Raw genomic sequence first — 23,683 nt, forward strand, 5'->3', positions numbered from 1 at the left:
GGGTCTGCTTTCCTTTGGGAGCCCAGACCAGCAGCCACAGTGCCCCCTTGCTGCTCCCTTACGCAGCCACCATCCTGGGTTGGAAGAAAGGCCTGAGGGGAACTTTAAAACTTCTATGGCCCCAGGATGCCACCCAAACCACTATACCACACTGCTCTGAGCAAACCTCTGCTCTGCCAAGGACTGGACGTGGGTCAGCAGGCCTCTCCCCCGTCCGCCAAAGTGAATCAGCCTCACCAGGGAAGCTCAGGAGATGCCCTGGGACCCCACATAGCAAGCTACAGAGATTACAAGAATAACAGTTGGAAGGCACTTGGAGGTCTTCTAGTCCAGCCCTCTGCTCAATGGACCTTATTCCACTCCAAACAAAAACACTGTCCAGTCTCTTTTTAAAAACATGCAGTGTTCAAGCACCCACAACTTCTGAAGGCAAGCCATTCCACCGATGAATTGTTCTCACTGCCAGGAAATTCTTAATTCCAGATTACTTCTCTCCTTGATTAGTTTCCATCCATTGCTTCTTGTCCTGCCCTCAGGTGCTTTGGAGACTACGTTGACCCCCAACTCTTCTCTGTGACAACCCCTCAAATATTGGAAGACTGCTGTCATGTCACCCCTGGTCCTTCTTTTCATTAAACTAGACATGCCCAATTTCTGCAACCACTCATCATATGTTTTAGCCTCCAGTCCCCTGATCATCTTTGTTGCTCTTCTCTGCACTCTTCCTAGAGCCTCAATATCTTTTTTGTATCGTGGTAACCAGACCTGAAGGCAGCATTCCCAGTGTGGTGTTACAGTACAAAGCGGTATCAACACTTCCCGTGATCTTGATGCTTCCCCTCTGTTGATGCAGCCTAGGACTGACTGCATTGGCTTTTTTGGCAGCTGCAGCAAATGTGCTGGTCGCCCTGCAGCTGCTGCTGTGGGATGGCCCATCAGTGAAGGGTTTTAAGAAGACATCGGACAGCAGTTGCTTTGAAATGGTATGTCTCTTGCTCAAGCAGAGGGTTGGACTAGAAGACCCCCAAGGTCCTTCCCACTCTGTTATTCTGTATCCTGCATCCTCCCCATCCTGAAGCCACCCTCTGGACACCCACCTTTTTGAACGTCGGCACCCACAAGTGCTTACTTCCTGGGGTCAGAACTCTGCATTTACCTTACTACAGCTCAAGATAGTTTGGGGCCCTGCTGGCTCATGATTGCCTTGCGGGCAGTAAGGGCGCCCAGATCCCGGTCACAGCGACTGCCTTGCGAGGTAGACCGAAGCAGGAGACCGGCTCCGCAGGGAGATCTGGCAAGTCTGCCGGTGCTCTTCCCCCCCCCCCGCCTCACGAGTCCCTTCTTCAGAGAAACTCCCCTCCCAGGACTCTGGGCTTTCCAAGCGGCTCCTTGTGCGGGCCTCGAGGCCCTCCCCGGAAGGCCTTTCCTGCGGAGCCCCCCCCCAGGTCCCCCCAAGAGGGGCTCGGCAGGCGCTCCGGCCAGGCTCCGTCGGGGCCCCGGGAGGCCTGGTTTGACCTGCGCGCAGCTTCTGCCTTGCCGCGGCCTGCCTCGCGCTTCCCCCCGGGACCTCATCCGACTCCATTATACGGTCCGCGTCCGGAGAGGGTCCGGGGCCGCTCGCAGACGCCGGAAGCGGCGAAGGGGCGCCTGGCGGGAAGGGCGCTCGCTCGCTCGCTCGCTCGCTCGGCAGTGCGGCACTTCGGGCGCCGCGGGCGCCACTTCCTCCCCTGGCCGCGGGGCGGCGCTCGCCCGGCCCTCCCTTTCCCCGCCCGCCGCCGGCCAAGGAGAGCCGGGCAGCGCCGCCCCCTCCGTGCGCGTGACGTCATGCGCCGGACGCCGCGCGGTGACGCAAGGCTGTTGCCGAGGAACGCCGCCCGGTGCGCCCGCCTCCCCTTCCGCGCCGGAACCCCGAACGCGGCGCCGGGGACGGAGGGGCCGCAGAGTGACGGACGGCCGAGCGGAGCACGGACAGACGGGAGAGCGGGAGAGCGAGCGGGCGGCGGGGCCGCGGCGGGGCCAGCGGAGCAGCGCCCGCCATGGTGCTCGTCAAAGAATAGTGAGCGAGTCGCGTCGCGGCGGGGAGTTCCGCGGGCGGCGGCGGCGGCGGCGGCGGAGGGAGGGGGGGCGAGAGCGGGGGGGGGCTTGGCCGGCTGGCGGCTCCCGTCCCGGGCCCCCAGGGGCGCCCCCCCCCCTACCGCCGCCAGGTGCCGAGGCGGCAAGCGGGGCTGGCGCGGCTCCCCGGCCAAGGACCCCTGAAGGTCCCGCCGTCGGCCCGGCCCTCCCTGGCGGGGCGGCATTCGCCGGGGCGGCCCCTCCGTCCTTGGCCGTCCGGCGCTTCCCGCTCCAGCGTCCTTGGCCGCGGGCGGGGGGGCGCCCTCCCCCCCGCGTGACCGCGGGGGCTCTGGGGAAGGAGGGGCTTCGCGGTGGGGAGGTCCGAGGGGGGATAAGGGCGGCCGCGGAGTAGGCGGGGGCCGCGTGGGGGATGCCCGGGGCCCGCAGCGCGGTGGAGCTCGCCCGTCCAGCCCCTTCAGTCCCTCCCGCAGGGCTCCTCGGAAGCGCCAGCCGGGCTGATCAAGAGGAGTTTCTCGGCCGCCGGCCATTCCTCCTCCCCCCTCCCTCCGTCTCTCGCTGGCGGTCTTGTGGGTCGGTGCAGCTTCCCCCCCCCCCGCCCGGCGGTGCTGCTGCTGGGACCGGCCTTGCCCCGGGGGCGCTGGGGGGCCGCGTGCTGGGGGGGCGAGCCGGATCCCATCAGCCGGTCCGCCAAGGGCGCGGGGGGGGGGCGGCCGGGGCAGCGTCCTTTAAGCGAGCCCATGGCCTCGTCCTGGGACCCGGCGAAGAAGGTAGCTCGGCTGCGGATCTCTGGATCGCTCCCGGCGGTGTCCGGTTGCCCCTCTGGCAGCGAAGCCGCCTGACTGCCTTTCTTCTGCTCTCTTGCAGCCGCATCGTTTTGCCTGTGTCGGTGGAGGAGGTAAGACTTTCTCGCCTCCCGCTTCTTTTGCTTGCTTTTATTTTACTTATTAAACAAATTTATATGGCCACCCAGACACAGAGGACTCCAGTTGAGTTACACTGTTAAAAAAAAAATCTAAAACTACCCCTCCCCCCCAGTCACAACAACACAGCTGGATGGAGCCTTTGATCGTTTTCATTGGGGGGATGCCCTCCTCAGCCCATTGGCAGAAAATCTTCCTCCTGGTCTTCTTTCCATCTTGGCTGAACTTGTGGCTAATGCCAAAGCTCAGGCAAAAGGGAGACCAATCTTTCCCCCCCTCCCCCCACCCTTCCAAGACCATTAGCCAAACTTGGGAGCTGGCTGCTAATGAACCATCCCATCTTCTGCCTTTGTAGGCGAGGAAGGCTCCCTCGGGTATAGTAGGGGAACTACTAGAAGTGGAGAAGGGAGGTTGATGAATTCTTCAAGCAATTCCTAGCAATTTGGGGGTGAAGTCCTGATACACTTGTAGAAAGGGCAGTTCCGTTTGCCTGTGAGCCTTCTTGGGTTCATCTTCCGTTTACCATAATTTGCAGAAATGTGATCGGCTTTCCTGCATGACAACTCTCTGCCCGAGTTTAATTTTTATTTGGGGGTGTTACCGTCACTTTGCAAGAATTGTACAACCTCTTATATTGGTTGTTTTCTTTCTTGAGCTTTCTATATAGTTAGGAACAGGTTTGCAGGAAAGTTTGTGTGATACTTTTTGTATGAAAATTGGCTTCCTGAAAAAGCATTACTGGTCCTTTGTGGGACCTGCTTTTTCTCAAGCACTGATTGTCAAAGAAAGCGGCCAGTAAACTTGAAGAATTCATTGTCACGTGATCTGGGGATAACCTCTCACTGGAATGGCTGTAAAAGGGGATGGAAAATTGCTGAAGGACAGAATCACGCACCCACCTTGAGGAAGTCTTTTTCTTACTGTTATTTTGTTCTCCCCCCCCAAACCCTTTCTCTGATTTTGGCTCTTTAAGCATGTCAGGTATCAAAGCTAGGTGGAATGCAGGGTGATACCAGATAATGCATAACATAGTTAACATAGAAACAAAGGAACTAAATCAACTTTTATGAATAAGTAGCTTTCAAGCAGGCCCACTTCTGTATCCCATCAATACTAGTCCGCCCTGGCCCGGCAGTGGTTCCTAATCGTGCCTCCCTGATGGAGAGACGTTGACTGTCTTTCCACCTGCACTTCTCAAGTCCCCTCTCCGACAATCCAACAACTTTGTGTTGTAACCCTTTGATTGACAGTGCCCTCCCAGTCATCGCCACAGTTGTCAGGTGTCTGGCTGTGTACTGCGGGCTGGAGCGTCAGGCCTCCCAAGGCCAAGGCGACCGCCGTGAGAGGCGCATGTGAGAAACGAAACGCTGGGCCTCGGCCCGAATCCCCTAGGGCTGCGCTTGTGCTCTTGTCTAGCCCTCCCCCTTTGCCCTTCCCCTGTGTTCATGCACTCGCCTAGGATCAAGCTCCCCGCCACGTAAACCTTCCCAGTCTTCTGTAGTGTTGACTGCAGTGTCCATAATCCCTGGCTGCCATTGGAGAAAGTCCAACGGTTCTGGAAGGCCCTGGGTTATCCACTCCCACTGTCCGGGAGTTGTGGACTTTCTCGGTGCACAGGCTGGGGGGGGGGCAGCTACGACTGCGGGCTCTTGGACGCTGCAGGGCCCACGGTTGCCCCAGAGATGACTCCACAGGGTACTGCTGGTGCTGCCTACGCCAGTCGGGGCAAAGCAGCGTTCCCTGTGGCAAAGCAGTTGTGAACAACTGTGGGGGAGAAGCGGGCAGCCCCAACTGCCCTTTAAAGGCCTGGCTAGTAAAAAGGAGTCTGGGGTGCTGCACCCTTGTGGGCTTCCCCTTTGGCCTCATTTCCCCACGGGGAGCCTGGGCTAAGGCGACCCCAGGAGATCTGCCTGAGGAGCAAAGGGGCCGCATGCCCACTCAGGGACCAGCAGCCGGTCCTGTTCAGGCCTAAACTGTACCTCGCAGAGGGAGAGGAGGAGGAGGAGACGCGCTGGGCAGGCGGTTCCCATGGAAACCTCTACTCTTCCTTAAGCCACGATGCCTTCCATGTGGCCTTGGGGCTCTCGCGCAGGGCTGGGGATACCAGGGCTCTGCAAAGGGGGTGCAGAATCCAGCTCAGGCAGAGCTCCCAGCACCCCCAGTGGCATGTTTGCCGTTCCCTGGCCCAAAAATGCAGGATCCCACCCCGCGTGTGCTTTGCTCTCCCCATTAGCACTCCAGAGCCCCCGGGGAGCACACCTCGGATGTGAGCACCAGGTCCCCAGCCTGCTTGCTGGCTCGCTCTGTGTCCAGCCCTCCTGTCTGCGAGCCCCTAACAGCGCTGCGTCTTCCCTCCTCCAGTACCAGGTGGGGCAGCTGTACTCCGTTGCTGAGGCCAGCAAGAATGAAACTGGCGGGGGCGAAGGGGTGGAAGTGCTGGTGAACGAGCCCTACGAGCGAGACGGAGAGCGGGGGCAATACACCCACAAGATATACCACTTGCAGAGGTAGGTGGCGTGGGAGGATGCCCCCCCAGGGAAAGGCCTGTGTGTATGCATGTGTGTGTTTGTGTACAAAAAGAGCCAAATCCAAAAAAAGCTGGGAGATTCCTGGATGCTTGGCGTTCACACAAATCAGCCATCAATACTTACCAAGGGATAAACCACATTTACCAGACATTCAAAAGAGAAAATAAAAAATCCGAGGAGGAACTAAGAAGGCCATCCCCTCCAGCAGCCAGCATTCAGATAAGCAAGGATCCACACCAGACAAGGCAAAAAGGAGTCACCAAGGAGGAAATCAACCCATCTCAAAAACCCCCCCCCCAAAAAACCCCAGCTGAGCAAGCACAGGCATCAGATCTCCCCTCTCCCCCCACCCGTTCCGCATCGGTGACGTTCCCTGGTTGGGTAATGAAACGTTTGTAAGGGAACCACCCAGAGCCCCAAGGCTTCCGCAGGACCACCCTGAGCTACGGAGACTCTCCCATTGTTCTGAGGGACCCCCAGGCTTTCCCTCTGCGGCGAGCAAGCCTCTGAAGCAGTGACCCCTGGTCCTGCCCACCTCCACTGCTGGGGGTTAGGTGGCTGGGGCACGCCCTTCCGTCCCTAGGAATCCCTTTTGGCCCAATGACATCGGGGGAAGGCACCCGTGTGCCTGCCTGTCAGGGAGGAGCTGGCATTGCCCTGGGCCAGTCTGGGGGGGGAAACCTGGCTTAGTCTTGAACCCTGAACCACCAGAGTCGCTGGCAGCAGAAAGAAGAGCAGGCAGAACCCATTGGCTGGACGTTCTGCTGGGACACATCGGTGCCCTCTGTGTGGGAGGGGCCTCTGACCTCTTCCCTCCTTCGTCCTGCAGCAAAGTCCCTCCCTTCGTACGGATGCTGGCCCCTGAGGGTGCCCTGGACATTCACGAGAAGGCCTGGAACGCCTACCCTTTCTGCCGGACCGGTGAGTTCTGCCAGGGCAGCAGCCTCTGCCTTCCCCTTGCTGGGCTTTGGTGGCTTTCCTAGGGGCTCGGTGATGCCAGGCCCCCTTTCCTCTGGCGGTGGGGGGGGCTGGGGTTAGGAAAGTGTCCCACGCGGGTCTGCTCTCGGCAGCTACGCAGTGCCCTGAGCTGCTTCAGAGAAGCTCCAAGGCTGAGGCTCAGCCACTCTTTGGCCCCCTCGGGGAGAGAGGAGGGTACTATTTCAGGGGGCAGCCTGGCCAGGAGCGGCAGCCGGCCTGTGTCCTCCTGGGCAGCCCAGAAGCAGCTTCTGGGCCTGGGCCCGGCTGCCCTGCAGGAGCCCCTCAGCTCAGTCCGTCTGCGCTGGTGGTGGGCCCACTGCCCAGAGATCCTTCCCTGCACAGCTCACCTGCCGTTGGGGCTACGCTCTGCGCCTGCCCTCGCCCTTCCTCCGCCACGCTGGCTGGCTGGCTTGGGCTGTTGGAGGCCCTGCAGTCTGGACAGCGGGAGCCGGGTCTTTGGGAGGAGCCAGGGGCCACGTTCCATCGGGAGCCCCTGCAGGGGACGGAGGCCGGGTCCCGGGCTGGGCGGACAGTGGATCTGCCTGGAAGCTGCTGCTCGCTGGTCTTTTGGCCTCCATCCCTGCTTTATAGGGTGTCCTGGGCCTTTGAGATGCCCAAGCTGCCTGCACCCCCTGGGAGGCAGGGTCCCTACGTGGCTGCGGTGTCTGAGCCCTGAGTGAGAGGCCTGCCTTGCTGCCATTGCTACTACGGAGTTCCCTCCTGCGAAAAGGGGGGTGGGGGGCAGCAGCCAGTTACAGAAGCTGCCACCCTCCCCTCATTAATCATGAAGCCTGCAAGGGGGCATCCAGTTACTGCTCAGCGTGGCCCTGGGTTGTGTTACTTGGATTGTGTTACCTGGGTTGTGTTACCCACTGGTTAGGAATGAAGGAGGGACAGGGCTGTGGGGGGGGGTCAGGCTTTTCCCCTAGCGGGGGCTGCTTACCTGCCAGAGAGAAGAGCTCTGCTGATGTTGGCCATTTTCTGAAGGGGGGTGAATGAATCCAAACCCGACAGGTGGCCGTGGGGCTGGGCTCCCCGGTGGCCTGCTCTGCCGGTGAAGCCAGGCAGCACCAGAGCATGGCAGAAGGACAGAGATGTTCCTGGGGTGGAGGGGGGCATTGGATAGCGCACTGCCAACTGGGTGGGTGGGACCTCAGTTGTGCCTGCCATTTGTGGGGCTGGTGGAGGTGACCTTAAAATAGGCATCCTTGTGCGAGGTGCTCCCTGGCAGCCCCCCCACCCCATGGGGTGCTCAAGCTGGGTGGGGGGACGTGGCAGAGCTCCCTGCTGCAAGAGGACGAGGCGGGGGCTCTGGGCAGCCTGGGCCCTTCCCGCTGTGAAGGCATCTCCTCCCCCCCCTCCCCGGCCCTGGGAGCCGGCCCTGATCAGTGTTGCTGTTGGGGGGGGGCAGGCCGGGAGCAGTGGCTGCATCCCTGATTAAAGCTCTGTCTTTCTTTCCATGTCTCGGGTTTTGGAGCAGTTATAACAGTAAGTAGAGCTTCCAGCCCCTGTTGGGTAAGTGGCTGGACTGCCAGGGACGTGCTGGCCTCAGGCGCATGGCCGGCAGTGCTGGGTCATTGTCATGGTCTGGGTAAGGCAGGGGCTCCCTTTTGGGTCTGGGGGGCCCAGAACCGAGGTCCGGAGAGCTTTCACAAAATCTACTTATCGATCAGTCGGGCCATCTCACTCCTTAAGGTGACTCTTGGCGGCTTGGAGACCTCTAAGGTACTCTGGGGCGATGGGCAGCTCCCGAGGAAGCTCCTTTGGATCCCCTCGGAAGGCTTGTGAGGCAAGAAGGGGAAGAGTGCCAGTTTTTTTTATTATTATTATTCATCCTAATTTCCTTCCATGGATTTTCCTGTGCCTGTTCCTCGCGTTCCTCCAGGCTCTTGGGCCCTCTAGAGCCTGCCAGCCCTCTGCCGGCCGTGTCTTCCCATCTCCGGAGCCCCTAATTGGGCTCCCCTCCCCCGGGTGGGCCTGCCTGGCAGCCCTGCTCTAGCTGGTTCTTTGCTGGGGGGGGGGAGAGAGCAAGGCTTCTGCAGCCCGGATCTGGTGCCCTGTTCCTGCTCTTCAGCCGCAGAGGTGCTCCCGAAGGGAGGGACGTCGAGAGAGCCAGGGCAGTTGCGGGTCCGACGGTGGTTGCAGGCTTTGTATCTGCTTCCCAGCTGAGGGAACGTTCTCCTCTTCTCGGCAGAACGAGTACATGAAGGATGATTTTCTGATCAAAATTGAAACCTGGCACAAAGCAGATATGGGCATGCAGGAGAATGTAAGTGTGCTGGGCAGGGAGGTGGGGGAGAAATCTATCTTTTGGTTGCTGTTGCACTGGGGACCCCCCCCCCCGCGGCTCTTCTGGCAGGAACGGGAGGTGGAGGAGTGGGGCAGGTGGTCCATTGCCATATTCCCCCCCACCCCCAGGCTCATGAGTTCAGAGTGCTGATGGGTTTTCAGTGCCATTCAGCCAAGTCCTTCCCCCTCCCCCCCCATCCCCGGCCTGCCCTCTGCAGGGAGGAAGGGGGCCCCACGACATCCAGCTGCCCTTTCTAAACAGTTGACTCCACCAGTTTCAATAGCAGATTGTTCTTGCATGTTTTCCTTGAGCAATTCTTTTGCAACTGCACCCCCTGCCCCCACCCCCAAATAAATGCACTTTCAGGGATGTTCTGAAAAAGCTGCAGCGGAGGAGAGCCTGAGAGCTAGACTGAAACCTGCCCCTCCTTGTTCCTGCAGGTCCATAAACTAGATCCTGAGGAGTGGAAGAACGTGGAGGCTGTTTCCATAGACATTGCGGACCGGAGCCATGTGCTTTCCAGGGTAGGGCAGCGGGGGGGGGGGGGGGAGGGCTGGACCCGGGTGGGGTGGGGGATGGTCACCTGCCTGGCTGGAGTCTCTGACGTGTCCTGGGAGGCCACTCGCCGGCAGTGGCAGGACTGGAGTTCAGAAGGGCATCTCTTCTGAAGGGGGGGGGGAGAGGGGTACCTTCGGTGGAGCTAAAGGGGGGGGGGGATTGGAAGGCCTCTGTCCCAGTTCACATGGCTTTACTGGCATGGAACCCGCAGCCCCACCAGGTTGGAGGGCAGAGAGCAGCAGAGGCAGGGAGGGAGGGGGAGAAGGCCCACCAGGGAAGGAGGGTGGGGAGCCATCCCTCCTGAGAGGTTCCTCAGAACCTGGAACGATGGGATGGAGGGGAGGGGCTTCTCTTTCCGTAACCTTCCGGTTCCTCTCTTGTCCAACACAGGACTACAAGCCAGATGAAGACCCAGCAAAATTTAAATCGGTCAAGACTGGCCGTGGCCCTCTGGGCCCCAACTGGAAGGTAGGGAGCCTCCCTTGCTTGCTGGGGCAGAGCGTGCCGGGCACTGAGCAGGGCTAAGCCGGAGGGGAGTCGGCCAAGGGGGTCCCCCGGGACCTGCCTCGGACCAAGGTTGCCCTCCAGGCAGCTGGGGTCCTGTTGGCCCAGGGCAGCCCAGGCAGATCTGGGGCTCTGGGGAGGAGGGCGGCCGCCCTGACTGGGGCGACTCCGCCTGAACGGCCGGTGGCCTCTGGTCTTTTCAGAAAGAGCTGGGCAAGCAGGCCGAATGCCCGTACATGTGTGCTTACAAGCTGGTCACGGTCAAATTCAAGTGGTGGGGTCTGCAAAACAAAATTGAAAACTTTATCCAGAAGGTGAGCAGAGTTTGCGGCAGGAGCTACCGGCAGTTCTCCGGTGGCGCTTGCCGCGTGAGGCCGCTCGGAGGCGTCACTTCCTGCCCTTCGGGAGGGCGAAGCGGTTTCTGGGATCAGGCGGCGAGCACGGCATCCCTTGCCATGTCTGCCTGTGGAGGGACTTCCAGCCAGACTTTTCAGCCTTGTTTTGTTTTCTTGCAGCAAGAGAGGCGGCTTTTTACGAATTTCCACCGGCAGCTGTTCTGCTGGCTTGATAAATGGGTTGACCTGACCATGGAGGACATTCGCCGGATGGAGGACGAGACGAAGAGGCAGCTGGACGAGGTGAGTGCTTCAGGGAACACACCACCAGCCACCGCCTCCCCCGGGATGGGCCAGCAGGCTTCCCTCCTGGCCCGGTTTTTCCTCTGTCTTGCTCACCTTCCCAAGGGCTGGAGGTGAACAGCCCTTTCTCTGCCACAGATGAGAGAGAGAGACCCTCTGAAAGGCATGTCAGCTGCAGACGACTAGCCTGGATTCCTTCAGCACACAGTAGGTGGCCAGGGGTGCCCCACACCCTCCCCCAGGCTAGGAAAGGGGAGCTGCACAGGGTGGGGGTGGGCTAACAGTCCTGTCTCCGTGGAATCAGACCCAGGATTTTGAAAAGCAATTTTCCAAGGACGCCGGATGGAGGAGAGGCCGTAGGGCTCAGCGGGGGGCTGGCAAGGCTGCTGCCACCCTCAGGTCAGCGCCAGGCAGAGTCCAAGACATTTGAAGCACCAGCAGCAGCTTGGCGGTGCCACTCGGCCGGCCGTCCAGCCCCTGGTCCACTCAGGTTCCTTCTCTCTCCCTCCAGTTTGTGAGTGGGTCTCCGGGAAGGCCCAGGAACTCCACCCTCTTGACCAACGGACCATCTCTGGACATTCAAGCCCTCCTTCTCCAGTCGGCCGGCAACTTCTGCCCCCCTCGCTAATTCTAGTTGCCCTTCATCTAGTGAGCAAATCCTTTGGTCCTGAGCGCCCAGGCCGTGGTGCCCAGGGAAGAGGCGGCCCTTCAGGACAGCTGCTTCTGCGACCACCCCCTTCCCCCAGGGAGGTGCATACACCAGTTCTCATGGGACTGTTTGATTTCCAAGTGGCAGGTTTTGTTGAAGTTGTCTCGTGATGTGGTGATTTGGAGTTCCTTGGTCCCTGCCTCAGTTTCCCCTCTTCCGAGCCCTGGGATGGTGGTCCCCTTGTGGAGACGGGAGCTCTCAGTCTTGAGCGCCACAAAGGCCGGGATCTGGAAGCCTTTTTTCTCTGTAAAGAATATTCTTGTCTTGGGTGCATCTCTGGTCTCCCTCGCACAGGCGTGGCTGCTGGCAGACGGTTGCCCCGATCAGCTTGTGGTCTCTGCTCCTTGCCCCACTCCTCGCCTGAGGCCGCTGCTGCTGCTGCTTTGGGGATGTGTGTCCTGGAGCCCAGCAACAATAGCTGAAGCCCTCTCCACTCTGAGAGTGGGGAGGGTCTCACTCCTCTTTTCCAGGACTGCCTGAATTGGGGCTTGTGGAGGTGGTCCCCAAGCCCAGCCCTGGGGCTGGACTCCCCTTCAGACAATCCCACGAGCAAGGGGGAGCGAACGGCCAGCCCAGTGGGGATTCTCTCCCTGCCTCCCCTTCCACAGCTAGGCCTGGGGGAAGGCTAGAGTGGGCTTTGGGGAGCAGAGAGGCCACCCTCCAGCTCTCCCCCATTCCCTGCCAGCCGATTCCTTTTTTGCCTTTACGTGCAATAAGCAAGCCTGTTCTGCTGTGGCCGAAGGTGGCCTTCCTCGGCAGGAGGGCCTTCGTGGCGAGCCGAAAGGGCTTTTCTGGGCACAGGAGGTAGGACTAAAGTGGGGACGGAATGTCCCTGGCCAGCCAGGCCGAGTCCTTTGGGATCCGGCTGTGTCCCAGTAGTCCTCCCTCTGAGACACGCGGGTGCTGCGTAATCCTCTCTCCTCCAAAAGGCAGAACTACAACATAGAGAATTATTGTGTGGCTAAGAGGATCTGCTCAGACACGTTACTGTTCCCACTCCTGCTTAAAAGATTTGGGTTTAACTCGGAGGCTTTCTCTGGGAACAGATGGTGACATTTTGAGGATGGGGGAGAGAATTAAAATGACTCTGGTAGAAGGCAAGAATTCTTATTAAAACATTAACTTCCTTACTTAGCAGCAAGAACAAGGCAAGTACAGACACCCCTCCCTGCGTGTCCTGCATTGGAGTTGACCCAGTGCGCCCCTCCCCACCTGCAGCTGAGGCTCCCGCAGAGCCCCGTTCCCCATGGGCAGTGATGGCTGCCCCCATCACCCCCACCCTTGTTTCCTGCCGAGGAGAGCAGGTGGCGATGGAGGCCAATGCAGCCGAAGCTGCTTCAGTGCGTTGTGCCTGGCTTCGTGCTCCAGAATCCCCGACCTTGGAAGGGGCTCCTGATGCGGGCTACGGGCCGAGTGCGGAGACGCAAAGAGCAGGTCCCGCTGGCTGCGTTGTGATGGCTGAAGCTCCGGCGGGTAAACACACCCTCCCCATTTTAGCATGCTCTTGTTTTCCTCAATTTCTTTTCTGCCGAACCTGCAAGGACTCCCTGACCGGTCCAGTTGGGTTCCTCGTGCTATTCGTTTCTACGACATCCGCTCTGTAGGATAGGTTAGATGATCTCCATTGTTTCTTTACTGTGAGTTGTGCCTTTTTTTTTTTTTTTGGTCTCCCAATCTTCCAATACAGGCCTATTGGAAATAACTCTTAATAAAATCATAGACAGAAGAGCACCCTGACTGAGCTTTTATTCCGAGTGATACTTGGGGAAATCTGGGAAATGGAAAATTCAATCTGCTCCTTACCCTTTTAGCTACCTTTCTTATATTAATTTCCATTAATCAATTACAATGACAGCTGGGAAGTCATATAGGTAGTCCTCAGTTAATGATCTTAATTGTGGCAATTCTGCCACTAAGTGAAGCAGTTGCAAAATGGGAAATCAGGTGACTGCCACTGAGTTTTTCTGCTGGAAGGAGACAAGACTAGTAAACTTCACAACTTTGGATTGCCTCCTAGCTATTCCCCTCCTTTGGGGAGTGCCGGCTTACTGGCTTGCTCATGCTGAAAGCCACACCTTGAGGGATCAGTGGGAATGCTACACACACAGCTTGCTCTCTTAAAATCCCTTCCTCTCCATTCTGTTTTACAGAACAGGGAGCAAGTAATTTCTATAGGCAATCTCCTTGCCTGACCCTTCCCTCTCCACTGCAGAACAGAGGAATTGGAGAGATTTTAAGAGAGGTTTATTAATCTACACATCAGAATAGAGTTGGAAGGGACCTCGAATGTCTTCTAGCCCAGAGGTCCCCAACCTTTCGGGCACCAGGGACTGGTTCTGTGGAGAGAGGTTTTTCCGCGGACCAGAGGGTGTGTGGGTTTGTGGGCTGCTTGCATCTCACGTAGGGGGCTTTGCTTGTTTGTGCGGACCGGTTGCTGGCATATGGCATCCTGGTACTGGTCCACGGACTGGGGGCTGGGGACCCCTGTTCTAGCCCATCCCCTGGTCAAGCAAGAGACCCTATACCATTTCAGACAAATGCCTGTCCAATCTCTTCTTAAAAGCCTCCAGTGATCAACTTCTGGAGGCAAGGAGTTCCACTGGTTAATTGTTCTAACTGTCAGGAGGTTTCTCCTTCCTAGGTTGCTTCTCTCCTTGATTAGTTTCCATCCGTTGCTTCCTGCCCTGCCTTCTGGTGTTTTGGAGAATAGGTTGACCCACCTCTTCTTTGTGGCAGCCCCTCAAATATTGGAAGACTTGCTATCATGTCACCCCTAGTCCTCCTCGTTAAACTAGGCATACCCAATTTGTGCCACTGCTCTTCATGGTGTTTTAGCCTCCAGTCCCCTGATCATCTTTGTTGCTCTTTGCACTCTTAAGCCTCGGTCATCTTTTGTTATGTTGTGGTGACCAAAACTGGATTCAGTGCACCAGTCACACCAGCAGTGGGAATAAATCGGGCAAAGAAGATAAGTTCTCCCTCTCCCTCCTCCCAACAGAGCAGAAAGACTGAAGCCAAAGATTTCAAATGTACCGTATGCCCGCTTGCATGGTGCACCCATGGCTCCCCAACCTTTCTGGCACAAGGGACCGGTTTTGGAAGAAAAAAATGTCTTCCACGGGGGGGGGAGGCGGGGGCGACTCAGATCCCGCACATGCACGGATGAAGCTTTGCCCGCCGCTTGCACGGCCCGGTTCTTAACAGGCCGCGGACCGGTAGCAGTCGGCAACCTGGGTGCCCCTACCCGCCTTGCAGCCTGTTCCTCTGCAAGGCCCGGGACGGACGGCCCTGGCTATATAATGACTGTCGTGTGACGGAGAGGCAGCTGCAACAGGTCACTGGATGAGCGGTCGGTAAGCGAGGACCGCCTGTGCGGGGGTTGGCGCTGCCGCCGCACTCGGCTCACGAGGGCCGCGGGGCTCCCCGGCAGGTGGCGGGAGGCCGGATCCGAAATGGTACAGGGGCTCCTGCTTGAGCGGGGGGCTTGACCAGAAGACCTCCAGGGTCCCCTCCAGCTCCGTTCTGATTCCTGACCGAGCCGCCGAGTGGGAGACGGGACGCCGAAGGGCGGAGGAGCCGCGGGGGGGCACACGTAGCCCCCCGCCGCGCCCCGGCTTTGCTCCGGGCGTGCCTGTCCGGTCCCCCGGCCTCTTCCCCGCCCGAGAGGCCACCGGGAGGAGGGCGGGGCCTCCGAAGGCAAAAGCGGCGGCCCAACCGGCCTCCCAGGGCCGCCACCGCCCCCCGGGTCGCCATGCGCAGGCGCCAAGCGCCCCCGGGAGGGCGGGGCGGGGCTGCCGTACGGTGCGCCTGCGCCGCGTCAGCCAATGAGCGTGCGTGACGTCGCGCGCGGGGCGAGGAGGCGGGCCGCTGCTGGCCGCCGCTGTCATCCTGCTTCCCTCCCTCGGCGGCGATAGAGGCGGCGGTGATGGAGGCGGAGGCGACGCTGCGGCTCCGGTGAGGAGGCTGCTTCTCCCCCCCCCCGCCCTCCCGCTCGATCGCCTGCCGCCCTTCCCCCGGCGGCCGGGCTACTGACCGGTCTGTCTCCGCAGGCTGCACCTGGTCACCTGGAACGTGGGCGCCGCGCAGCCCCCCGGCGAGGTGGCTGTCCTGCTTCGCCTCGGCGCCGCGGAGTCGCCCGTGGACCTCTACGCCATCGGGTGGGTGTCCCGCGGTTCCCTGGCGCCTCCTCCCAGCCCCGCAGCCCCGGGGAAGCAGCGGCGGGGGGGTCCGGGCGGGAGAGGCGCCGCCGCCGCCCGCCGAGGGAGGGAGGGAGGCCGCCCGCCGGTGCTTCGGGTGTCGCCTAGCCCGGGTGCGTCACCGGCGCCTCCGCCGCTGCTCAGCTTGCAGGAGGTGAACTCCCAGATCCTGAGCTTCCTCTCCGACCTGGCCTTCGAGGAGCCCTGGACGGCCTCCCTGACGGCCGCGCTCGCCCCGTTGGGCCACGTCCGGGTAAGCGAGGCCGCCGCGGGGCTCTTCCCGGGCGCCCCTCGGCCCCAGGAGAAAGGGAACCTCCGGGGGGGGAAGCTCGGGGGGGGGCGGGCGTGGGCCGCGCGCTCTCTCCGCAAGGTTGCCGGAACGGGAAGAGCTTCGGGGGGGGGCGCCCCCGGGTGGTTGCTTGGCCGAGGCCGGTGCCCGCCGAGTCGCTTCGGCATTTCGACCGGAGAAGGCCTGGTCCGAAATGCTCCCGGGGGTCTCGCCCCACCTGGGGTGCTTGAGTGAACAGCCCCCTCCTGCCGAGGGGGGGCTGAGGGGCCCTCTGTGTGCCAGCAGATGCGCTGCTCTGCGGCTCCGGTGCAGATCTTGGGCAGGGGGTCCTGGGGTCCTTTTACCACAAGGCCAGAGGGGACCAGCTTATCCCCCCCCTCCGAATAGGGTCAGCTTTGGCACTGGGTGGAAACACTGCCTCCGTGGCTCAAGGCGGCTTCTCCTCCCCGCGCAGGTGTCTTCCATCCGCATGCAGGGCATCCTCCTCCTCCTCTTTGCCAGGCAAGCCCACCTGCCCTTCATCCAGGGTGTGCGGAGTCAGTTTACCCGCACCGGCCTGCACGGCTACTGGGTGAGCTGCTTCACAGGGACCTTCCCAGGCCTCCGGTCGGTTAAAGCTGCAGGTACAGTGGATGCAGGAGAAGCAGGGAGGCCAAATTCTGCTGTGGCCAAGCTTCCACGCACGCATGCACGCACGCCTTTGTTTTTTGCCTGAATGTTTTTTAAACGTTTCCATCTTTCTAATGGAGGCAGGCAAAATGGCAAATATCGCACTGTGATAAGAACTAATATGCAATAACCAGCATTTAATTTGTAATGCTAATTGCAAAAGGAAAACCTGCAAAACCGGCTAATGAAGGACTCACTGAAAGTTTTCAAGCCCCAGTAAAATCTCTAGCGATGGAGATCCTCAGGTAGGGAATTTCACATCTTTGTTTTACTTATCAAAAATACATGTTTCCTGCTTTAAGGCAAGTCGTACCGACAGCAACGCCGTGAAATTTAAAAGCAGAAGCTTCTGAAATTCACTGAAGCAGGCGTTCAGAGAGCAGGCCATCCTTGCCCCTGCCGCGCAGCCAGTGGAAGCCCTGACTTCCCGGCGGCCCTCAGCTGTCGGGGAGCATCTCCTGCTGGAGAACCCCCTGAACGGGCCCGGCACCCAACCTGACACAATTCTTGGCCTCAGGGCGACTGTCAGGAAAGGGATGAAGAAACACTACAGCAATCTAGGGATGCCTCTATGCTCCTAATGTACAGGTAGTTCTCCACTTACGACTACAGTGAAGCCCAAAAACTTCCATTGCTAAGCAAGGCATTTGTTAGGTGAATGGTGCCCGACTGTGGTTGTTAAGCAAGTGGCTGCCATTGTAATTATGGGGCCCTTAAGCGAATCTGGCTTCCCCGCTGCCTTTGCTTGCCAGAAGCTCCCTGGGAAGAAGGCTGCAGATTCTGGGCCCTGGGATGCCGCAACCACCGTGGGCGCATGCCGGTTGCCAAGTGCCCAAAGTTGGCTCATGTGGCCGTGGAGATGCAGCAAGGATCACAAGTGTGAGAACTGCTGATAAGTCACTTTTTTAATGCTGTGTAAGTTTGAAGGTCATTAAATGAATGGCTGTAAGCGGAGGACTACCTGTATTCATTTCTCTCTGAGTTTGTCCATCCTGGAGACAGGGCTTCATCCCGGCAGAGCGTCAGAAAACGTGCCCCTCCTGCGCCTCACACACCGCCCAGGAGTGGGGAGGCAACCACCATCTCTTGTCTCCCAGGGCAACAAGGGCGGGGTCTCCATCCGCCTGTCTCTCTACGGCCACTCGGTTTGCTTCCTGAACTGCCACCTGCCGGCCCACCTGGAGAACGCCAAGCAGCGCCTGGACGACTTCGAGCACATCTTGGAAATGCAGCACTTCGAAGAGAAGACGTTCCCCTCGGCCCTGGACCACGAGTGAGTGGCCTCCCCCTGCAGGACCCTGCCGCCCGGCCCAGCGAGGCCAGGAGTCCGGCAGGCCAGGCCCTCCACCTCCCCAACTGCTCTTCTCGCGAGTGGCACTCCCCCCCCCACGCCCCCTTGTCTCATGGGGGAAGCACCAAGGAACAGCAAAGGTGGCCAGGGGGGAGGGGAGGGAGAGAGGGTGGGGCTGGCACAGAAAAAGCAGGAGAGGAGTGGGCGAGGGCTAGAAAGGGGAGGGGCTGGCTATCCAGGTGTTTCCAGGAGGTTCAGAAAGGGTGAACCATCCCCACTTCTGCCTCAACTGCCACTTGGTTGCCCTCCACACTGAGGTAGCCATCAGCTGCAGAGGGTGAAAGAAAGGGAGAGATTTAAACGCCGAACAGAACAATTCTGAAGTGGGCCTCACATTTCCCTCTATACACCCTCTTGTCCCAGACACTTTTTACCTGCATTTTCACCCTCGGCCAACTCAAAACGGTTTCTAAATAGTTCTAGCAGATCTGAGGACTGCCCAGAGCTTTGCTCCTGGGGGTCTGACCGGGAGGGTCTGGTCTACTGGCTTGGAGACCACTTGTGGGCACGTGGCTCCCCCAGGGGGAGGGGCGCACAGAAATGAGGTTTCTGCAGGGAGGGCGTTATCCTCAGTGGGATGAAGGGGGGCTGCCTGCCTGAGCGAAGGAGGGAATTGCCAGGGTGGGGGAGGGGGGGCGTCCTTCCGAAAGCCACCTTGGTAACTGCCGCAGCCTTTTGGAAGGGCTGGTGCCCAAACGGCGGCTGCTCTGACAGCCTGCCGAGATAGAATCGCACCGTGGTGGAAGAGGAGAGGCGGGGGGGGGGCGCTGCCTTTGGCACAGGCGAAGGGCATAGACGCCTCTTCCTTCCTCGCTGCTCTCGGCCTTCCTTCTGCCAGGCTTCTCTTTTGGTTCGGCGATCTGAACTTCCGGATCGAGGACTATGGGCTGCACTTCATCCGAGAGTCGATCAGCAGCAGCCGCTTCAACCTTCTCTGGGAGAAGGACCAGGTACCGCCCCCCCTCAGAATTTCCACCCCCCCCCCCAGCTTTTGAGTGGGGGGCAGTGGCTCGTCTTACTCCCTGATGCTGCCTGGCCATTGCCCATCTGTTCCCCCCCCCCATTTTCCCATGGGGCAGCCACTTGGCAGGCTTCCTCTCTGCCCTGGGAAAGGGAGGGGGCTCAGGGACCAGGCTGGATCCACCGTGGGCTCCTTGCTGTGGCCCCCAGGAGGAGGCGCAGCTCCTGGGCTGCAGCACCGAACGGCCCTTCCTTCCCCTTCCCAGTTAAACATGGCCAGGAAGAAGATGTTCTTCCTCCAGGAGTTCTCGGAGGGGCCCCTGAAGTTCAAACCCACCTACAAGTTTGACCTATACTCAGACCAGTACGACACCAGGTAGCTGCTCTGTCCTTGCGGAGGAGGTCTGCGGGGGGCTTCGAACTCAGGTGCCTGCTGCGCTGGCCTTTGGCCGGGCAGAAGCCACAGAAATCAGCGGGGCCTCCCAGTGGCCCCAAGCAGAAGCAGGAAATGTGGAGGGGGGGTGTCTTGGTGGGCAGACCCTGGCTGTCCCTCTGCCCTTCCAAAGGAGGCTCTTGCGGTGCTAACCTCTCCCTCTATTTGCAGGGCCGAGAAGGCGCTGCTTGGGTCTAGGGGAGGACCCCCGCAGGTGGGGTGTTTTGGAAAACTTAGACCTGTGGGCCACTTGAGTCTGCTGACTTTCACACAGTCGCCTCTTCTGACTTAGTTGTTGCTGGGGTGACGATCCTGGCATGAGGGGATGGAGAGGCGAAGGACCCTCTCGGATCTGTGCAAGCTGCAGGGCGTCTGACTCTCCTGAGGCGTGCAGGGGGCAGCAGCAGCCCTCCCCTCGCTCTTTATGGGCTGGCAGCGGCCACAAAGGACTGCCAGGAGGAGCCCAAAAAAGCTGCAAAAAGCAGGACCCAAAAAGCATTTAAAATAGTAACAGCGGCAGCTGATCCAAAGAGCTAAAAAGTTAAGGAGTGCATCTGTTACGCCCACTCACACTGCTGCATATCCCGCCCAAGGTGCTCACCCGGCCACCGGAGCGCCTTCCGGCTGGAAAGACAACAACAACAGCAGCAGCAGCTTCCTTCACAATGAGCCCTTTTCTGGACCCAGAACTGCAACTGGCACCTTAGGGCCAAAAGGCTTCTGAGCTGTTGGCTTTTACGCACCAGCAGGGCTCCTGATTCCCAGGGGGGGGGACCCTCCCTTGAGAAAAAAGCCAAAGGCAGCAAAGTCACTTGAGGTTCCCCCCTCCAGCCCAGCTTCTCTGCCTGCTCAGGGTGGGGTGGGGGGTGGGAGGGTGGCTGCTTGGCTGTGTCCTTTCCCCCCCTTTGTTTCTGCAGTGAGAAGAAACGGAAGCCCGCTTGGACCGATCGGATCCTCTGGAGAGTAAAATGCCTTTCCTGCTTCGAGCCGAAGGAGGCCCCCAGAGAGGGAGGGCTGTCCCTGTCCCTGGGCAGCTACACCAGCCACATGGACTACAACATCAGCGATCACAAGCCGGTCACTGGCACCTTTGAGCTGAAGGTGGTATCCTGGCTCCCCGAGGGCAGCTCCTTCTCTCCAGAGAGACAGTGGTTCCGGCCGACGGGCTGCAGAAGGGCCCGGCCCAGACTGGCATCCCGGGGCAGGTCTTTCCCACTGGCCCTGGGCATTTCTGCCACTGGGATCTAAAGCGAAGCAGGACATCCTGCCCTTAACTCGGCCGATGCCCCCAGGGTTCTGTGGCCACTGCAGGGTCCCTGCGGGGCGCCTGTCAAAGCCTCTGGCAAGCAACAGTGTCCTGCATGTCCGAGGCTCTACACGTCAGGCCAAGCTATGGCTTGTTTAACCAGGTTGGGTTGAATAAGCCAGCATTGCCTGGGCACAGACCCTGCTTGAAAGCCAGCTCTGATGATGGCCTGAGGGCTGCGTGTCACTCCCCTCCCCACCCCACAGGTATGTCCCCTCCCGGGCCTCCGTGGGTTGTTGGCAACATTTCTGACTTATGCACCTTCATCCAGAAGTGGCCAACCTCAAAAGAAAACCCCCAGCCCTAAAACTCGGTCTTAGCTGAGTAAGTGCAATCCCTGGCTCCGGCTCCCCGGTGGAACCGACGGGCTTTCTTTCCCCAAGGGGAGGGCCAGAGGGCTGGTGCCACCTGACCAAGAAGACTGGCTGAGGCTGGTGCTCCTTCGGACTAGCCTCTGGGCAGGGAGTGGCAGTCCCAAACCATAGAACGCTTAACGTAGCACTCGAAATACGAAGCAAGCCCGTTAGTAAGCTGAAACTCAGATTAAATCCCAGTTTATTGTGTTGTCCTGGTGCCCCCCGTTTTACAGGGTGGGCCTCTTAGCCTGGCAGCAGGGCCTAAGGGTGAGGTAGGCTGGGTGCCAAGGGGCCTGCGCCTTGGGGGAAGGAACAGAGCCCAGCCACGTTCAGGGGAGGGGGGGGCTCCATGGCCTCTCTCATCTTGGGTGGGCGGCTTTGTTCCTGCAGGTGCAGCCCCTGCAGATGGAGCCCCTGGTTGTGCTCTGCCCGGTGGGCACCTGGAGTGCTGAGCAGGATGCCACAGTCAGCTACGTCACCGCTCCCGAATTCACCAGCAGCGCCTGGGACTGGATTGGGCTCTACAGGGTAAGTGGGGTGGGGGCGGTGCTCAGGCCTGGCCCTGCTCTGCTGCCGGGCACCAGGGCTCTTCCAGAGCACCCGGGCTGTCCGGAGGCCCCCTTCCCTGGCCAGAAAGAGGCCCTTTTCCCAGCTTCCTCAGCAGGGACCCGGTCTTGCAAGAGGGGAGCAAGCCGGCCACCTCCATGGTCGGAGGAGCAGCCTCTGCTGGGGAGACCCTCTTCCCATGTTTAAGACCCCCGAGGGATGGGCAACAGCTCATCCTGCCTGCCCAGAGGACGATGGGCCCCGTCTGGCCTTGGGTTTGTGCCCTGGCAGCTGCTTCCCATCTGGCTGAAGCCTCCTGAAGGGACGGCTGGGCTGGACATGGGCTCCTTCCCGCTGGGAGCCCCTCACCTGTGCTGGCAGGTGGGCCCTTGCAGCTCTTCCTCTCCCCCGGCAGGTGGCCTTCCGACATCTGAACGACTATGTCACCTACGTTTGGGTGCAGGACAACGAAATCTCCTCCGAGGACGGGGCAAAGCAGGTGAAGGATGTTTCCCGGGCTTTCCCTCTGCCCGGCTGCTCTTCTTGTCCCGCTAAAAGTTGACGGCGGCTCCCTTGCTTGCAGGTCTATCTCGGGGCTGAGGGCCTCCCCAAAGCGGGGGGAGAATTCCTCCTGGGGTACTACAGCAACACGCTGCGGTCCCTTGTGGGCCTTAGCCAGCCGGTCCAGGTGAGGGCTGCTGCTTCCTCATCCTCCTTGCTCCTGAAGGGGGGGGTATCTTTGCGATGCTGGGAGACTCCCGCCACAGCAAGGGGCTTGGTCTCTAGTGCTGGGTGGGGGCTGCAGAAGCCCCTCTCGAGAGGCAGAATTTACCCAGTTCTCCCCCCCCCCGCCACCTTTGGGATCTGGCCTGGATGAACTCTGCAAGAGTCCTCTCCTGGGCCCTGTGGCAAGGGAACTCTTCCCCCCCCCCACTGAACCCTGGGGGGCACCTTCCATCTTTGCCTTCTTTCCTCTCTGGGCTGAGTTGCCGGGGGGGGGGCAGAATTGCCTTCGAATGTGCATCTCTCCCTTTCTAGATCCAACCGTGCCCGAAGTCAGCCGAGCAGCAGGCAGACTGGGCTGGGGCCAGCAGTGCAGAACGCCTTCCTTGCGAGAGGCCACCCTGTGACTTCTGAGGTCCCCCCCCCAATCCGGCACTTCTGTGCAAACCGTAAGGCACGCCGGCTTCGGCCTCTGGAGCGGCCTGGCTCAGCTTGCCACAGTTCTGAAAAGCTATGCCTCCCTTTGGTGCAGGAGAGCCAAGACGGAGACGGTTCCCCAGCAGGACCGCCGGCTTCCTTACGCCCCGGCCGAGACGGCTGCTGCCCCATTTTCCGAGTGCCTCTTAGGCTCTGTGCGCTTCACTGCAATGTTAAGGAGACACTGCTGGCACTTATTGGAAAACTGGGATTGTAGGATTTTTATGAAATGTAAACTTTTTAGAACTGAAATACATTTTATCGTAGCTGGAATGAAAATGCAAAGGCTGCTATTCTTTGGCCATTTGTCTTGAAATGGGGCGAAGACTTGCACGCATGCCCCCCCCCCGTGCATTCCTCCAAAGCCTGCATGACAGATAGAGTGCTTCCCCCTTGGCAGTGGGGCCAGGTCCAGGTGGGTCTCGTCCTGCAGCAGGCCTCTGGTTTCGTGGGCATTTGGGCCTTTAAGTCCGGGCTTTTTTGAGAGCTGCAGCCCTCTGCCGACCTCACGCTAAAATGGGATCATGCAGGAGGCCTGGATCCTTCTCACAGGCACTGCGGTAGAGCCATGCACCGCCTATCCTGTACCTGGGCATCTTCTTTCTCCTGCCTACGTGCAGGACCTTCCTTTTCTCACCACTGAACTTAATCTTATTAGATTGGGCCGAATGCTCAAGCCTGTCAAGATGCTTCTGAACTTTGAGTATCTTCCAACATGTTAGCAATTCTCCCCAGCTGAGTGTTGTCTGCAAATTTGATGAGTTTCCCTTCTATCCCCTCAGCTAAATCACTGATGAAGATGAAGAAGTAATGGGAGCTTTAACTATCCAGATATCAGCTGGGAGACAAACTCTGCAGCAAGTGGGAGATAAAACAGATTCCTAACCAATCTAGTCGACAACTTTGTCATCCAAAAGGTAGATGTGGGACCTATAGGAAAAGCTACACTGGACCAAATTCTTACTAATAGAAAAGAAGTGATAAAGGGGAGTTGAAGTCACCCAGAACTTTGGGTGAGAGTGACCACATCATACTGGAAGTCAATATAATGCAAACACAAGCAGTAGAACATAATCCAGTCAGTATCTTAAACTTTAAAAGAGCTGATTTTAACAAACTCGGAGAAAGCCTAGGAAAGATTCCATGGATAAAAATCCTAAAGGGGTGGGAAACTCTGAA

The 23,683-nt window shown here is 59.4% G+C and overlaps 2 protein-coding genes across 3 annotated transcripts; both read left to right on the forward strand.

The window, feature by feature from the left end:
• Positions 1-628: 628 nt before the first annotated feature.
• On the forward strand, positions 629-12,929 carry PITPNA (phosphatidylinositol transfer protein alpha). 2 transcript variants are annotated; one of them, XM_039368245.1, is made up of 12 exons: positions 1,807-2,056; positions 2,938-2,968; positions 5,355-5,500; positions 6,351-6,442; positions 7,980-7,987; positions 8,694-8,768; positions 9,230-9,313; positions 9,738-9,815; positions 10,055-10,165; positions 10,367-10,489; positions 10,628-10,696; positions 11,001-12,929. In XM_039368245.1, the coding sequence occupies exons 1-11, from the start codon at positions 2,037-2,039 to the stop codon at positions 10,673-10,675; spliced, it is 816 nt and encodes a 271-aa protein (XP_039224179.1). In that variant the 5' UTR covers positions 1,807-2,036; the 3' UTR covers positions 10,676-10,696; positions 11,001-12,929. The 2 variants fall into 2 exon arrangements, with proteins under 2 accessions (XP_039224178.1, XP_039224179.1); XM_039368244.1 differs by lacking the exon at positions 10,628-10,696 and having other exon boundaries at positions 629-2,056.
• A 2,085-nt stretch (positions 12,930-15,014) lies between these two features.
• On the forward strand, positions 15,015-22,783 carry INPP5K (inositol polyphosphate-5-phosphatase K). Its single transcript, XM_039368243.1, has 12 exons — positions 15,015-15,152; positions 15,248-15,355; positions 15,539-15,647; positions 16,138-16,254; positions 17,450-17,625; positions 18,542-18,653; positions 18,930-19,039; positions 20,014-20,197; positions 21,149-21,286; positions 21,720-21,803; positions 21,888-21,992; positions 22,343-22,783. Exons 1-12 carry the CDS (start codon positions 15,124-15,126, stop codon positions 22,439-22,441), a joined length of 1,371 nt encoding a protein of 456 aa, XP_039224177.1. The 5' UTR covers positions 15,015-15,123; the 3' UTR covers positions 22,442-22,783.
• Positions 22,784-23,683: the final 900 nt, after the last annotated feature.

This window comes from Crotalus tigris, unplaced genomic scaffold (genome assembly GCF_016545835.1).
Source record: "Crotalus tigris isolate CLP2741 ecotype Arizona unplaced genomic scaffold, ASM1654583v1 scf7180000020724.653033, whole genome shotgun sequence".
Taxonomy (NCBI): domain Eukaryota; kingdom Metazoa; phylum Chordata; class Lepidosauria; order Squamata; family Viperidae; genus Crotalus; species Crotalus tigris.